The sequence below is a fragment of the Saccoglossus kowalevskii genome, chromosome 9 (assembly GCF_978046115.1).
Source record: "Saccoglossus kowalevskii chromosome 9, keSacKowa6.1, whole genome shotgun sequence".
NCBI classification, from domain to species: domain Eukaryota; kingdom Metazoa; phylum Hemichordata; class Enteropneusta; family Harrimaniidae; genus Saccoglossus; species Saccoglossus kowalevskii.
The window spans coordinates 37,419,730-37,437,757 of NC_140649.1; the positions used below are offsets into that span (position 1 = coordinate 37,419,730).

General features: G+C 37.9%; 2 protein-coding genes, 1 long non-coding RNA gene and 1 pseudogene across 3 annotated transcripts; 2 read left to right on the forward strand and 2 right to left on the reverse strand.

Annotated features, from left to right (window-relative positions):
* Window positions 1-304: 304 nt before the first annotated feature.
* On the forward strand, window positions 305-1,487 carry LOC146739188 (uncharacterized). Its single transcript, XM_085503850.1, has 2 exons — window positions 305-892; window positions 1,065-1,487. The coding sequence occupies exons 1-2, from the start codon at window positions 305-307 to the stop codon at window positions 1,425-1,427; spliced, it is 951 nt and encodes a 316-aa protein (XP_085359976.1). The 3' UTR covers window positions 1,428-1,487.
* Window positions 1,488-1,567: 80 nt separating this feature from the next.
* On the reverse strand, window positions 1,568-5,011 carry LOC146739189 (uncharacterized; annotated as a pseudogene).
* Window positions 5,012-9,861: 4,850 nt separating this feature from the next.
* On the forward strand, window positions 9,862-11,595 carry LOC146739190 (uncharacterized). Its single transcript, XR_014930460.1, has 2 exons — window positions 9,862-10,052; window positions 11,399-11,595. It is a non-coding gene; the product is annotated as an uncharacterized LOC146739190 (long non-coding RNA).
* Window positions 10,989-17,792, reverse strand: LOC100372132 (uncharacterized). Its single transcript, XM_006822192.3, has 7 exons — window positions 17,573-17,792; window positions 15,064-15,191; window positions 14,636-14,705; window positions 14,410-14,532; window positions 13,940-14,128; window positions 12,012-12,122; window positions 10,989-11,545 (listed from the first exon to the last, which is right to left on the reverse strand). Exons 1-7 carry the CDS (start codon window positions 17,756-17,758, stop codon window positions 11,369-11,371), a joined length of 984 nt encoding a protein of 327 aa, XP_006822255.3. The 5' UTR covers window positions 17,759-17,792; the 3' UTR covers window positions 10,989-11,368.
* Between the last annotated feature and the right edge of the window lie 236 nt (window positions 17,793-18,028).

Genomic DNA, 18,028 nt, shown 5'->3' on the forward strand with positions numbered 1-18,028 from the left:
ACCTGTAGACAATGAACAGATAGCTGCCACTCAGAATTCGCGAGTGTCTGTGTGGGATGAATGGGACCGAGCCAGAAATGAACGAGTCGAGAAGCACGGGGTAAGCAGTAGTGACGTGTTCACATTTGTTTCCAGATTATGCAGCGAACTTGGTGTACGTGAACTTTCATTTTGGTTGTGTCGCTTTGTTGTCGAGGCTCGTCGACAAGACGGAACAGAATATCCATCTAATAGCCTGCGTGTGCTTTGTAGCGCAATTCAGAGATATTTACGTGACGAATGCAAAAGAATTGACTTGTGCTTTATGGTTACACATGCTCGGGAATTTATGGAATTCCATCACACCCTGGACGGTGTAATGAAGAGTATAGACAGACGGGGAATAGGTGTTATTAAACGTCAAGCTGAACCATACACAGATGATGATGAAAACAAATTGTGGGATAAGGTTTTTTCCATAGAGTCTGCTACAAATTTGAGTTATGCGGTCTACTTTTATGTGTGTAAAGTGTTCGCTCTCCGAGCAGTCGACGAACATAGTAACCTTACAGCCGAACAGTTCGTACAAGGATCAGACAATCAAGCTGACTATATTGAATTTAATGGTAGACCGTGTAAAAATAATCAAGGAGGACTGTATTACTCGCGGAAAATCCCGTATAAAAATGTGCGCCAATACGGCGATCCTTCCAACACGCGTTGTGTTGTTCAGTTATTGAAACGTTATTTGCAATGTATTCCACCGAAAGGTCCCTTCTACCGACGTCCACTGACGTCCACCGGAGGGCTCAAATTTTCTAAACAGAAGATTGGAGTAAATACTTTACAATATCCAAAAAGAATGTGTGATCTGGCTGGAATAGATTGGTATCATACTGGACACTCGGGTAAGGTAAGTTTGTCTCAAGTGATTCTGGGGTGGGTGGGATCTTGGGATGGTTTCAAATGTGTTTGAATTTCGTCGATTGAAAACAAATATTGTACATTGTGAAAACGTATTTCAAACGCGATGCAAATAAATGTCGGTATATTTACTTCTCAAATCATTCTTTTCATACTTTTAGGTTACTGCGGCGACTTCGTTGTATGAAAAAGGCTTTGATGAGCAACTAATCAAAGAACGCACTGGTCACAGATCGTCTGATGGGTTGAGAACATATAAACGAACAAGTAACTCTCTTCAGAAAATCGTATCTGATGCTCTCCAACCTCCACTACCGAAAGCAAGTACTTCAGCCATCGTAATTGACGATTCCGATTCCGTACACAAGCCTAAGGTTGAAAGATATGAACAGCCACCGCCTGAACCAGTGACTGCAACATCACATGCAGAATTCAGAGAAATGTGTCGTTCAAATGATTGTTGTTCTAAACAAATTAAAATTAAGATCCAGGACGGAAACAAATGTGTCAATATTGAATTGTAGTTTTGTAGTACTTTTTTTCCCATAGAAAGTATAATTAAATTAGTGAGATTTGCACCCTCATTGTGATTTGTGTGATTAAATGCATATACTTTGTTTAATTTGTAATGCAAATTGTAAACGGTTACACTTCTATTGATATGTTAATTGTAAACGCTACACTTTTGATACAAAGTGTAGCATTTACACTTTGCATATGAATGAAAGTGACCTTTACACTTTGCATATTTGCGAATGCGTTGCTTTTTACAATTTGCATATAAATTCACTCTGTTTGCAAGAATAAATCGAGAACAATGATGCACGTGACCGAAAGTGGTATAAGCATAATTAGTTTTAAAGCTAGTAATTTTAATGTAATCTTTTACTGGAGAATTATTTCTTAGGAAGTTTAACACCTTAGAAACATCCCATATTTCCTGATATCTAGGCACTGTAGGCCTCAAATTATATACACCTTTCATGAATCTAATAACAAGAGGATGTGTCCCAACAGACAAAAAACCCTCAGATATACAGATAGAAGACAATGCTGATCTAGCTGTGTTTAAGGCAGAATACCCCAAACCAGACTCTAACAGTTCAGTCAAAAAGTCCAACAGTACATTTATATCTGTGTGAAAAGGATCTTTCTTGACTTTATCACAAAAGTGTATCCACTTCCTTGTATAAATTGAGTACTGTTTCCTTGTATCTCCTCTCCAAGACTGAAACATGATTTCTGTTGTTGCTCGAGAAAGTTTACACATTTCCAGTGATATCCGGATATCTTGCATTCCATTAGTGACATATCTCTCCACAGTGGATGTACTTTCCCTTTGGTCTGAAGTAGATCATGTTTCCTTGGAAGGACCAGTGGTGTCGCCACTAACATTCCGAGTAGCTTCGTAAACCAAGGCTGGGTTGGCCAAATCGGTGCTAGTATAATTCCTTCTGCTTTATCTAGACAGACTTTCTGAAGACACTTCCCTATTACACTGAAAGGGGGAGAAGCATAGAAATAAGTGTCATGCCAGTTAAATGTGAAAGCTTCAACATATTTTGCATCTGGATCTGGCCTCCACGAGGCAAATATTTCAAGTTGTGTATTAAGTTTAGATGCAAAAACATCTATATTAGGCCTGCCCAACCTCTTGGTTACTTTTTTAAATATACAAAGGTCTAATTTCCGGTCAGTGTCGTCATGAAACTTTCTAGATTCATGGTCAGCCTCTACATTTAATATTCCTGGAATATGTGCAGCTGTAAGCCAAATATTTTTTTCCTTGCACCATAACTACCAATCCTTTGTTATTTCATTACAGATTTTTGACTTTACACCACCCATGTGGTTGATATAGGCAACTGCAGTTGTATTATCAAGCAGCAATTTCACATGTGTCCTTGTAGGACAAAAGGATTTTAGAGCAAAAAACGCTGCTTGTAACTCCAAAAAATTAATATGATTTAAGGCCTCTTGCTCTTTCCAAGGGCCTCCAGTCTTTTTTATTTTGACAAGTTGCTCCCAAGCCAACTTGAGAAGCATCAGATGTTATTTGAATTTCAGGACTACTCCTGCAAATATGTCTTATTTCACTTGGTAAGTTTTCAACCCACCATAATAAATTATCTTTCATAACTGCAGTAATGATCATATATGCATCAAAATTGCCCTTATCTAATTGTAATGCTCTTGCCTTTTCAATCTCTAAAGATTTGATAAATAATGGCACATACTCTACAGCTGGTACACTAGATACCAATAAACCAACAACTTTGGCAACAGTGCGGATTTTCTCCCTTTCTTTCTGTAATAATGAAGTACACCCGCTTACTATTCTCTCCGTCTTCAATGGAGTCAATTTTACTCTCATTGACACTGAATTGATAATGAAACCAAGAAATACAATCTCTTAAGTTGGTGATGTGACAGATTTTTCGGAATGTGGTATGAAACCCAGCTTTGTAACTAAATCTAATGTGTCGTGTACATTCTGGTTGCACTCTGTTATAGTGTCACCCACTAATAATCATCAATATAGCCAAGGTTGACATGACCTAACTTTCTCAATGTGGAATAAACCGGTTTGAGTAGCTTCGTAAATAAGCGAGGTGCACTCGCCAACCCATTTGGCAGACAAGTATATTGAAACCGCTGTTTCCATTCAAATTTGAGATATTTCTGGTGTTCCTCAGGAATAGGAACAGAATAATATGCATCTCGTAAATCAATAGATGCCATGTAGCTACCAGGGGAAATTAGTTTGACAGCTGTCTCAAACGTATCCATCTTAAAATGATGGTATGCCACATATTGATTCAAATCTTTCAAATTTAAGATCATTCTATAACTACCATCTTTTTTAGGACACACAAAAATGGTGGAAATAAATTCACCAAAGCAATGTGTAGATGGTACAATAACTTTTTTATCCAGTAATTTTTGGATTTCTTTTTCAATAACTGTTTCCTCCGTACTACTACGAGGATATGATTTAGGAACCTTAATCTGTTTTGGATTCCGTGTAAATTCAATATGGGCATGCGATACCAAATCTAGTATCCTCTTATCACAAGTAATAGAACCCCACATATCAACGAAGTATTTAAGTCTCCCTGCTTCAAAGTTGACTTTATTAACGTTTACATCACTTACCTGAGAGCTCTTTGCTTCGGTACTCATTTTGACTGTTTTGCAGTCTGGGTCTTTGAATAGTTTTTTTGAATAGTCAAATTTCTGTTGACGCTGGTATCCACCACGTCCTCTTCCTTTTAAATCTAAATATACGACCTCTGGTCCTTCCTCGAGTTCCAGTCTTTTGCCAGTAATTCTGACCAATTTTATTAACTTCCTTTATATCTTTCACTCTTTTAGTGACATCTTCACCAAATAGATTATCCGTAAATGGCACAGTGGTAGATATTAAATGGATAGTCCTGTTTCAAATCAGGTTTCATACAATCTCTTCTACGTAGATTGAGCAAACGATTAGCATGACCCAAACAAGCCAGTGCATCAGTGCCTAAATCTAGCCACTTTTTATTTTCAGGCAATTTGCCAATTCATCTACCAATTTAACAACAACTGCAGATCCCTTCACAAGGGCAGTCTGTGCCATTTGGAATTTAGAGTCGAGGGTCCTGGTTTCTCAGCGAATGATGTCCCAAACCAACTGATTTACTCTCACTTTAGCAAGATCTTCACAATTCTCTGGTCTATTATATTTTTTAGACAAATCGTCAAATTTCTCATCAGAAGTTCCCATTCTAAATAAACCATTAATAATCTCAGCAAGTCCATCATCGACTGGCTCGTCGCACTTTTCTTTGACGACAAATTTGTCAGCCATACTATTAAACAGACTCAGACTGGACTCTCCAGCGTGTTCAGTATTAATGGCGTCGCCATTGTTATCATCAGGTCCTACTGACGTTTTCGGTTTCTTGCTAGGATTTTCCCCCAAGGGGTTATCCAAATCCACAAATCCAACACCACATTGGTTATCATCATAATACTCGCAGGCTTCCTGAAATGTGTCCATTCTAGTAGACAGTGAAGAAATAGTCTCGCCTTGCTTTGTTTGGTTTTCTTGAATAGATTTTAACATTCCCAATATAGCTGCCGTATCGGACGTGCATTCTTTATCAACTGTTATTGTTGTCTTTGTTTTAGCCGCAGCACATGTGGCTAGCGAGACATTCTTTCTTTTTTGAGAACGTCTGTCTTCAGCCGTAGCATCAGCTCTTGTGCCATATTTAAATGTTCAACTTTCAAAAAGAAGAACGTGGATAAACAACTATGTTGTTTAATGACGACAGTAATTAGTACACACAGTGTGTAACAACACAATAGACTGTCAGACAAGTAACACGTTACCTCAGTCAATAAGTGTATCAAATTGTCACAGAGACAATTTCATGCGGACGTATTCAGCAACACGTCCAGCCTCGTCGAAAGACTACAGCGCACTGAAGGGCTCATACCACTAATTGAATTTCCATAGACGACAATGTTAACATATGACGAGATTGCTATATGAAAATGACGAAGAAAGTTGAAAATATGGCTCAAAAATGGGAAACCAACATGCCAGTAATCAACCATATGAAAAAACTAACATGTTGGCCAGCTCAAACTCTTGCAAATCTCAGGCAAACAAGACACACCTACTGTATTTGGATTGCACCAAGAGAAATCACTGGAAAAACACCTAGATTAGAACATCCATTAACACACAGAATAAACCCACAGGTACACAGCCACTAAGTAGTAAACAAAAGACCACATGTTGGTCTCACCTCTGACCCAGGTGATTACGCCCTCAAACAGGGAGCACCTGAGAAAAATAATATTTAAAAAATTTCATTGGTTCTTGCTAGGCAAGCCATTGGTTAATTAGTGGAATGAAACCTGAATATGCAGAGACCGCACATGCGCAGTGCTATCTCATGTAATCTCGAGTGAGGTGATGACGTAATAGAATCAAGATCACCATGCTAATTTCGTGCCGTCGCCTCTGTCAGGCAAGTCTGACGTAAAATAATACGATATATGTTAGAGTGTATTGGAGTGTATTGGAGTGCGTTGAAGGTTTCATCACTAGTAATTGCTGGCAGAGTTGGCCTGTATTGAAACAAGATGACAGCCATCATATAGCTTGACAAAATTACAAGAGATTGTGTTCTGTGCAAACTTTGTTTTCGGTAAGTATAATAAAAACATTATCCAATATGTAGCAGGCAATGCCTGGCGAGCGAGCGCAGCCCTGCATTTGATTGACCCAAACTCTTAGGGTATATAGATTTTTTCATACTCTCCTACAAACCTGATTTAAAATCCATCAAAAGTTTTCAGTAGACGAGATAGATGCATGTTTTTTTCGCTGTGATGTGGAAAATAATAAAACATAAATTAAAATAAGTAAATGAGTAGAAATCGGATACACTTACCTATATCTTTATGGTTCCTACATTTAGACAGCTTGCAGCCAAAAGAGTAAAAAAAAAACCCAAAAAATCTTAAATACAATATGTCCAGTAAAATTAATAAAAATTCCAAAATATAACCATAATTAAAAAAAAATAATAACGCGTTGCTTGAAAACAGGAGAGGTAAAAAGCTGTTTTTTTTTTAACCACGGAGGTATAAACAGAATGCCTCCATGTTTTAACACAGGACTAATTTAAAAAAACGCCCTCTACAGTTCAATTTTATATCCCATAAATCTTTACAAAATACAATATGGAGTTAACACATTTCTTCCCTATACACACTATATGCACATCTATTCTGTGCTCGCTATTATTGACTCATTGAAATCATCCAAGAAACCCGTCTGCATGAATTCATGATGTATCGACATTCCACGTGATTTTACGTGTTCTCATAAGAGTCATATCCTTTCCCTGTATCAACACGTGAGTATCTACAGTAGTGATTGAAACATTGACTTGTTGTAATGAACTATTACAAAAACACGTGTTATTGTCTATGAATATCGTGCATGTTTTGTTTTCATCACTTTCTTAGTAGTTTGTGTTAAATACTGGTAACAATGAATACAACCCTATTCCTATAGCTGACGACCAAACACAGTTACATAACTAATATCAAGAGCATATCACGTTTGGTTTATTTGTAGATACCCAACGGACTTATGTGTGCAAATAATTATAAGACACATATGTATTTGAATTGATATGTTCGATCACTACGTAGTTTGACCATTGTTGTCAAAGTTTCAAGTTATTGTTCACAGTAATGTCACGCAAAGAATAATTTATTCCATGGTTATGCACAAGGATACACATAAATGTACGTGTAAATGTAACTCAATCGAATTCATCGTTTCTTACTCCATGTGTTAGACTAAATAATGTTCCAATTCTCATTAATCGTCCGATATTGCGCGTAAAATGGAGGCGCACTTGTCTACTATCAACGTTGCCAATAATCCATGTAGTTATAGGTGCGAATAAATTTAAACTTTACGGATAACCTTAAAGTTGAATCTTTATACAGTTGTGTCACCAAGTTGCATTGATGTTGTCATGACGATGCTATGAGGGCCGCGGTCCCGACTCATCTGAAAGACTGGCGGTCCCGACTCATCTGAAAAACTCGCGGTCCCGACTCAGCTGAAAGACTCGTGGTCCCGACTCATCTGAAAGACTCGCGGTCCAGACTCATCTGAAAGACTCACGGTCCAGACTCTTCCATTACCTCCACATTATAATCATCCTATTCATTTAATCATCAATTTTGTTTTTTATATTTTCTTCTATCTGTATTTAATTTTTTTTATATATTTCTTGTTGTCTATATCTGATTTTGTACAATTCCTATTGCATATATCTAATTTTTACACTTTCTACTGTTTATATATTTTTACCATACGTTGCCACGGTCCGAAAATGGGGTCATTTTCATCTTTTGTTGGACAGGACAGTGTCACCAAGTTGCATTGATGTTGTCATGACGATGCTATGGGGCGACGCCTTCACTGGCGGAGTCCACATGCCGTCATGACAACGCATGCAAAGTATTTAGACTATTGGTTGAACGATTAACACTGTCGTTTATAAAAATGGGGGGTTCTAGCGTATTAAGTGAGAAGAGGACCGGGGGCGTATGGTGACGATTGTAGTTGTAATAAATATCCGGCTATACTATATTACTGGTGTCCTTATGACTGAATGGTGCGTATAAGTGTCGAGCGATCCTAGTGTACCACTCACTGCCTTGCGAGTTACCCATTCCCCGTTACAACCACTTCCCGTGTATTCAACCTGACGAACCATCCATCCATAACAACCCCTGATAGACAAAACCCGCATTTTTTACAGTTGCCTATAGTATATTGCGATTCTTAAATCGCGCATTGTATTTTCGTGCTTGTGTTGTGCGTGTAGTCGTGCTACAGGTAACGGTACTTTAACTCGTGGTGGTATCCGACTGATATCTTCTCACGTTGGCTATGCATTTTCCGATTGCTCTCACCTCTTTCTCCTGGCGAACCCGGATCACTATTCTCATCCATCTAGCATAATCTGCATCTCTGCGTGCTCACGACTCCTTCGTCCTGTCAGTATCCAAATCCACGGAGTCTACTAGTTACCAAAAACAAGCCAATAGTCCAAAGAAATAATCCCCTCAGAAACTAAGCTTAACGTTATGAATAAAGTATGCAATATGTGGTTGTACTAATGGAATTATCGGTACTAAACACACAAACATTCGATCCATTCAGTGAGCATTACTGTAACAATATTGATTTTGCTTTCCTCCTTAGCTTGTCGGGTGAGATATGTTTTTCATAAAACCACATCATATTATTACTTTTTTTTACTCAAGTCAACACTCACTATATTCGATTTAAGTACCCACAGAGGACATTATGTAAGGGAATGAGAACTGCAATGGAAGACTACATATGCATATGTGTAGGGCATGATTCGAAAATGTCACAACAAGATGGTAATTATTAAAGGTAAACTAAGCCATAAACGACACAGCACTCAATGAAGATACTAACTGCTAGATTTAAATTTCATCAACACGCCTCAGAGCCAGAGACGTTGATATTTGACCTGAATATGCAAGTCTTGTGAATCATATGGAATATATTTGTGCAAATGCTGATGGTACGGGATATTTTTCCTATGTAGTTGTAGTATAAAATACAAAAAAAAAAAACATAAACACACGATGTGATCTTAGCTTTTGGTTTTTTTTTCTCACCAAACGTTTGCTGATGCTTTGTTCGAAGTCTGTACCATTGATTTATAACACGAACCTTCATACATGAATACATATATACATACATACACACGGAACTGACACTGACAGGAGTAAACTTTGGAAGACTACACACTTTCACATATTAAAATGAAAACATATTTTGTGACACATTTTTAAATTCGCAAGGACAATTAATTTGAATGTAGATTGTTAATATCTATATTTATTTGCTGAATAACTACAGTGATATAATTATTGGCAAAATCTAAGGTAGTGGGAATAATATAAATCAATAAATATGACCAATAAAGAGAGAGTAATTGACCGATGGTGTGATGACCACGTGCATAATTAACTTCAATGTTGAAGATTACCAGGTTGTCAACAACCTTTATTTCATGTTTTTGTCATATTACCTCGAACCCTGCAAATGGAAGTGTGCATGGAATCATGGGAAGAAACGGTGTGCATTGCCGTGTGATAACTGTCATAAAGGTGATTGACAGGTCATACTTGTTTACAACTCTGGAAAGACAGTTTGAATCTACCAGGTGTGTTTGTGATTTACATAACAAAGGGTGTTTACAACTTTCGAAGGAGAATTGGAATCTACCAGGTGTGTTGTTATTTGAATAACAAAGGATGTTTATGATCTACTGAGTTGCCTACGTGACACGGCTGCTAGCAATATCACATTCTGATTGGCTTATCAACTTGGTACCCTGTGTGTGCTACGATATTGTGTGACAAGTGATACAGGCTACAACCATCATTCTATGAGACTAGTATAAACTGCTCTGCGATCTCCTGCTTTCAGCGGTGCCCTCTAGAATAACAGCTTTCCTCTGCGTTCCTTCGTTGTTGTTTCAGAAGCCATTGACTGTCGTCCATTATTACCACCTGGAACTGTGAGTTATCACCAATGCACACTTCCCTAAGCAATCCCCTATTTCAGTGACTTAATTAATTGTATTTTTCTGTAATTATTTTGAGAGGTTTTAAAGCCAGGAATTTTAACTTGATATGTTGTTGTATGTGTATTCCATTTCCAGTATTATTGTCTTGTATATCCCATACTAGCAGTGAAAGAACCCCCTGTTCAGTGTGAGTTCTGTGGGTGCCCTCTCGTTAGCAATTAGCAGGCCTTACACTGTGACTATTATTGTCTTGTCTATCCCATACTAGCAGTGAAAGAACCCCCTGTTCAGTGTGAGTTCTGTGGGTGCCCTCTCGTTAGCAATTAGCAGGCCTTACACTGTGACTATTATTGTCTTGTCTATCCCATACTAGCAGTGAAAGAACCCCCTGTTCAGTGTGAGTTCTGTGGGTGCCCTCTCGTTAGCAATTAGCAGGCCTTACACTGTGACTATTATTGTCTTGTCTATCCCATACTAGCAGTGAAAGAACACCCTGTTCAGTGTGAGTTCTGTGGGTGCCCTCTCGTTAGCAATTAGCAGGCCTTACACTGTGACTATTATTGTCTTGTCTATCCCATACTAGCAGTGAAAGAACCCCCTGTTCAGTGTGAGTTCTGTGGGTGCCCTCTCGTTAGCAATTAGCAGGCCTTACACTGTGACTATTATTGTCTTGTCTATCCCATACTAGCAGTGAAAGAACCCCCTGTTCAGTGTGAGTTCTGTGGGTGCCCTCTCGTTAGCAATTAGCAGGCCTTACACTGTGACTATTATTTTCTTGTCTATCCCATACTAGCAGTGAAAGAACCCCCTGTTCAGTGTGAGTTCTGTGGGTGCCCTCTCGTTAGCAATTAGCAGGCCTTACACTGTGACACACAGGTTCTAGGTTACTTATTACAATATAGATGTCATTTAACCATACACATGATGTATATTGTACTAATGTCAATTTTATTACATTTATTATCAAGAAAGCATATTCTGGCTTTGAAGGAAAATGTGCATCTTTATTCCCAATAGGCTTCATGTTTACTTTTATCAGTTTTAACAGGATATCATCCTCTGGCATATTTTTCACGTCAGGTGTTATGTAATTACATTCCTTGGATAGGTGGTCAGAATATTTGAAATAATTGAAATGTTTAGTTGGTGCAAGAATTTAGAATGTATTCATTTAAGTTCCTATTTTAGTCGCTGCTTACATGTAGTCTTTTATTGATTTAGGGGATGTGTTGCGTTTTGATGTATGTTCTACCGTTCTGATCACACTTCTTAGCTATAACTTTCCCGAAATCTCGGCAGTATTGCAGTTAATACGTAGAATCCAATTTCATTTTCAGGAAATCGGCGACAGTGATTGGCGGGTACTTGTCACATGCGTCGACAGGAGTTATGAGATGTTTGCAGTTAGGATTTGCAAAAAACGCTATAGACTGCCTTGTTTTCCGTTTTTTGTCAACTGACGATGGTACCAACACCCGATGTCTCTGAAATAAACGCAAACAGCGCATTGTTTACGTTGAACTTAACACAAATATATACCCAGTGTTTAATGTAGTTAGTGCATAGTAGTAATATTGTGGTGTTGAATGTGGGCAGTGTACAGTAGTAATATTGAATATTGTGGTGTTAAATGTGGGCAGTGTACAGTAGTAATATTGAATATTGTGGTGTTGAATGTGGGCAGTGTACAGTAGTAATATTGAATATTGTGGTGTTGAATGTGGGCAGTGTACAGTAGTAATATTGCGGTGTTGGATGTGGGCAATGCAATGTACAGTATTACGTACGGTATTGAATGTGGTACATGTCTTTTTACAACGATGTTGTTGTTTTGTTAACATAATATGAATCTTAATCCACCGATGGCCATCCACGAAACTGTAATTTATTCGATAATTTAATTTAATCAATTGATTGATATTACAGGTAAAGTAAAACCTCAGTAGTTACCGTGGATACAAGTTTGTCTGACGTCCATCGTTGCATCAGATCACCGATATTCACTATGATTGTGCCCTCTATGGGTGTGGCATCAACGAACTCACCAGAACTGGACATCACCTGTAATGATAGTACAGTGGTCTACGGTTACGATAGTCTGCAATTTAGGTTAGTTTACTTATTACTGTAATCTACGGATCTACTGTAGTCTTGGACTTGCGGTAATCCTTAGATTACAGTCGTCTGCAGATTAAACTAATCCACAAATTACGATTGTATCCAGATTACTATAATCCACGGGTTAATGCAATCAACAGATTACACTAGTCCATGAGTTTTACGGATAGTGATAGTCGAATTACGAATTACGGTAATCCACAAATTACGTTAATCCACAGATTTCAGTAGTCTACGAGTTATTGTAATCTACAGTTTAGTGTATGTTGATTTTAGAGTTTTACGGATTATGGTAGTCTGTTGATTACGGCGATTCACGGATTATCCGATTTTCTAATACAAAGCAAAATTATGTTTTCATTTGTCACGATATTCAAGAATAATGTCATTTTGAAGATATTATGTTACTAAACAGCACATGTATAATAAGGTATCAGATAAGGGCTAATGACGATCCAGTGAATTTCTAATATTTTCTCGATTCTAACATTTTGGTTTTTGACGCAATTTCAATTGATTTCAACGAATAAAATAAAATCGCAAACGACAATGTCACCAGTCAGTTCTGAATTGAGGCCCACTTTTTTATATTCAATTGATTAACACATGCTCGTTTCGTACATGACGTCATAGTACAGAACTAAAGCCATGCTAACTGATTTGTGGCCTTGCTAGTTGAAATGGTGACCGAAAAAAATGTTGACATTGAGTATATCAGCGCTTTTGTCAAACAGTGAACTTCAACAGAGAGATCAACAGTCAGTTGGCCGCTTAATATCCGAGCAAAAATGAATTTCTGAAAGATCGCATTGTAAATGAGGCTGTCTGTGAACAAATTTACGGGACTGAAACATTGCACGACCCAACGTCAACTCCGAAATATTATACAACTCAAAACTTTCAAGCATAGAAGTGCGATTTCTAGAAGGGGGTTTCAATTTTGAATAATAATGACAGTGAACAAAGTTTCAACAAATGGTGTGGCTGGAATATAGCCACGTGACGACCAAACGACCGGTTGTTTAATGAACGATTGATAAGCCGCTTGTATTCATTTTTTTTTTATGTCTATGCCAAGACTTCCACACGTTGCCTCAATTATATATAACATGCCAGAAAATAACCCAGACACCCCAACCTTATTCCAACAGTCGCAAATTGAATTGATTTTCGTTGTTCATTTTAAAATCCTATTTTCGAAAGGGCGATGTCGCCACCACAGGCAATACTTTGAGAACCACTTCTAAGCTTTAAATTGTTATCACTTATCGCCAATTTATAAACAGAAATTACGCCAAAAACCAAAATATTAGATTTTAGAAAATGTTAGAAATTGACTTGGCCTTCATTAGCAGCGTACCATCACTTCACATTCACACCTATATTCTCAGCTAAACAATGCACATTGGTTGACCTTAGTCGCAATGGCCGTCGGGACGCAATAATTATGGTCGCCAACTTAACACATAATGACCGCCAAGATCTCTCAAAGCGAGAGGACTTTCAAACACTTGATATTTGTAACACAATTCATACACTTGAAAATCATAAAATGTATGCGTTGACATAAAATCATGAACTATGTTAGCGTCACTACAATTATTTTCATTTATTGTATTCGACGCATTTTTTTTACATAATGAGGACTGCTCCTTGCTCGCATCGCATCGCGCGCCCTCTGTTGTTGAATGTGGTAAGCATAAAATGATCTCTACCAAATTTATGCAGACACCCACAATGAAATAGAGAGAGAGCATTACCTGGAGACCGCCAACCTCGTCCTGGAACAATAAAGTCAGGGATCCGTAATCACTGTGTTCACCGCATCTAGTTTGTCCGTTTTTGACTGGATGATCGCCCTCTAGTGCTGGGTAATACAAAGTTCTTAAAACCGAACGGTTATCTCCACCAATAATTCCATCGTGAGCTTTAAGAAAGATGCGAGGGTCCTTTGAAGATAATAATCACATTGTTGATATTGGTTTACGCATGCGCACATGTTTTAGACGTTATTGAGCATGTGCTCAATACGCTCACATAAATTTAAACATATAAAACAAAGAAAAGTTCATTAGAATTCTTTTGTAGTGACATTTATGATAGACAAACATCATGGTCAATTATATGTGATAGTGAAAAAGACATAAAAAAAGGTTTGCTGGCCCATTCTGAAGATTTTTCAATGGGCACGTCACTGAAGTATAAATCTATATTGTATTCTTGTTAATACCTCAAGCTCCATTCCACGACCAATTATTTCCAACAAACGCTGACTCAATTCTGCGCATGACTTGAAGAAATCCGACATTGTTGCTTTAAAATCTGCTACCACGTCCGTGTCACTGGTAAATGACTGAAAAAAGGAGATTGTGTTGGCAATGCACAGTAAATCAACATGTACATGTTTCAGTGTTTAATTTATTAATAATGGATAAACTAATAAACACCATACTTACATCAGGTTCAATGTTGTGCAGATAATTGAAACACTCCTTCAGGTCACCATGGGGGACAACCGTGTCGCTTCTTCAAATCAATTCAAATGTAAAATAAGATTAATCGAAATTATTTTCTTATATTGAAACAAGAGTCATTGTCACCTCCCACGTAATGAGCACTTCCACTGATTATATGATCGTTATCAAAAAAAAATCAGTTGATTTGGCAAACAATTCTGAACTATTGAAGCTAGGCTGCATTGGGGATCGCCTATTTGATAAAGATTTTTCATGAATACACAATCCAATACCTTTTTGAAAATCACAGCGGTCAATGAGAATTTGTTCCCAGGTCACAGTAATATACATAGTACGAGAATAAAGTAATTAAGTGAATATCATGAGAAGACAAAGTGCTCATGCTTGAGTGAGTATACATGACTTACCTTTCGGCTTCCATTCGCACGTAACCATGCACGTAGCCATACTTACTAAGAGTAGCCATGTCATATTTCATCTTAATATCTTCTGGTAAGACAAAAAACTTTTTGGAAGCTTCAAATGAGCGCTGAATCTAGAAAGTGAGTTTTGTGTTGTGTCATTTAAAAGGCGGTGGCCGTCGCGCCACGCATGCGCGAGATATGGGACTCGTATGAACAAAGATGGCGACTTTGAATGTTGCGCGGTCCAACGAGGACAAATTGAGACGTTACTAAGCTTTAACTATGACATTTCCTTGATGACTGGAATATGTTGAAGGAGTGACAAACAGTAATTAGGTCAAAACTCGTATTCGTGATTTCCATTACAGTGCATTGGATTGTGAGAAAATCAATGTTTATCAACACATGCGCGGCGTGACGACTGCCGCCCTTTAAATTAGTTGGAACTACTAGTATTGGCTAATAACTTTGCCTTGTTTGGCTCACTGACGTTCATGCATTTATGGTCTGTATGGTATATATAGTACGAACAACCTTTTGAACGACATTATCCGGCTTCTATTTTGGCGCAAAATGTCGCCAATTTTATTATGTTGGTGTACATGTCATGCTATTGTTGAATTAAATAAACATAATTTGATATGTGATTGACAGGTGTGATTAATGCAACTAAGCAACACGTGATGCACTTAGGTTTGCTGCACTTCATGCACACAACAACGTAATCTATTGATGTATCACTGATATTCACTATATAACAAACGGACATTTCTAGACAGTGACACAATCTCTTAGAAATACAATTATTTTAATAAATCTTTACTGAAATACTTTGTCATCGTATTTTGCCATATTCAAGGAATATATATGGTTGTGCCGTTTTTGCCAACGAGTACCACATTGATGAGCGGACATGGAGATTTGTCACTAAAGACACCACACATTTTAAAATTGAACATGCGAATAAATTGCGATGAGGACCTGCGGATATCACCGTGCGTATCGTATTTTATTGTTCAACGCTATTGTACATAATTGGTTATCCCTAATTGTCACAATTACTTGCTGGCTAAATACTTCCAAGCAACGAAACCATTTTTAAATTGATGCGTATTATGCCAAACGAGTTGCGGCGGTTGGGTGTTTGATATTTAATTTGCATTATTGTATACCCGTATGTGCTGACTGCGATTGCACACGGATTATCAGCTATTTTTATCACGTTTGTGCAAATATAAACAATTCCTCTTTGTTTACAAGGCTTCGGTGACACTAAGGTCACGCACATTAGGATGTTATATACATAGACCGGTGTTCGTAATTTAAATTAAATTGTCCAAGAGTTAAGCTGTGGGTTGTAAATACTGATCCGAACATAAAATATGAACTATTTATTTCTCTGGGTCTCTACGGTTCTATGTCGTATATCGGCGTGAATAGACATGCAGACGGGGAAAACAACCCACGAAACAAGAATATCATCGCTTTGAATTTGCCGTTTATTGTCGGTAAATATTTCTCCCTAATATGTCTCACCACATTAATTGACTTCATTCAGTGTATTGAGAGTTGTGTTACAGGTGTTTTTGAAGGTTGCAATGATGTGTCCAGCCATGCATGCCGTCGAAAAGAAAGAACGTGTGTATTCATCAACAACTCACTGACCTCCCTCATAGAACACTAATCAATACGATACATGTTATCTACGCTTTGTTGAGGAATTAGTTCACGTGATATTCACGTGATATTCTTACTCGTTTCTTTGAAAACCCCAACCTCTGATTAGAATGCAGTACGTGTATGTACTGTATATTTCATTGTACGTGTATGTACTGTATATTTCATTGTACGTGTATGTACTGTATATTTCATTGTACGGGTATGTACTGTATATTTCATTGTACGTGTATGTACTGTATATTTCATTGTACGTTTTCAAACGCTGCTCAGAAAAACGTACCCGCTGGTCTATTTTACAATTACCCACACGGGTGTACATCCGGGGGGGGGGGCTACTTCCATAGAAGTGCAATACGTTAATTTGTTTAGAAGTGGGTAGCCATTTATCAATGGTTTGGTTTAGAAATGTGTAGCATTTATTTACTTTTTCACAGATCCTTATATTCAAAGCCAACTACTGGAAAAGGCTGAATAAAATGCATTGCCCTGTTGCGCTCACTGGTTGCGAAAGTTGTGAGCTGGGTGTTTGTTTTTTTCGCTGAAAACGCTTGCGTTTAGAAGTGGGTATATAAATAGAAAAAATAATGGTTTAGAAGCGAGTATGGTTTTCGAGAGGTGGGCTTCACACCCTTACCCACTTAATGTAGAAGTACCCCCCAGGGGGTGTGCACAGATGTGCTAAAATAAATTTTCACTGATATACTTAAGCTAATTAGCAGTTTGGCTTTTGACGTTACATTATATAATATGTCTACCGATTTATAGATCGTGCTTTGAATTGCAACTTATCACCACAGTATACCAATGTTATAACAAACACAGTGAGACACACCTGAATCTTATCGATGCCATGATTCTTTAAATAAAGGAATCCCATGGTACGGAAAGCACGCTGTACTTCGTCGACGAGGTCCCGAACGTGTACATCGTTGGCTGGACCCCGGGCTGGACGCGGCTTGTCAAGACTGTACGCGCTGAAATCAACGACTGGCATCGCAATGATGTTGGATTCGGCCATCGTGTCGAGATTTGCAGTTACCTAGTTCGTAGCCCGCATCTATTGATTAGCAAATATTTATAGAGGTAGAGGCAGAGTGCAAAGGAGGGCAGTATTCCAATCTGATTAAAGCATTACAGATTTGTAAGCTTTTTTTCTGTTTGTGCTTGTTGTGGGAACCATTCGGGACACACGGTATTATTCTTGTAGTTGTAACATGCGTCTTTTGTTGTAGAGGATTCAATCGGTAGATACAATACATTATGTTGACATAAGTTGATTGCTATGTAA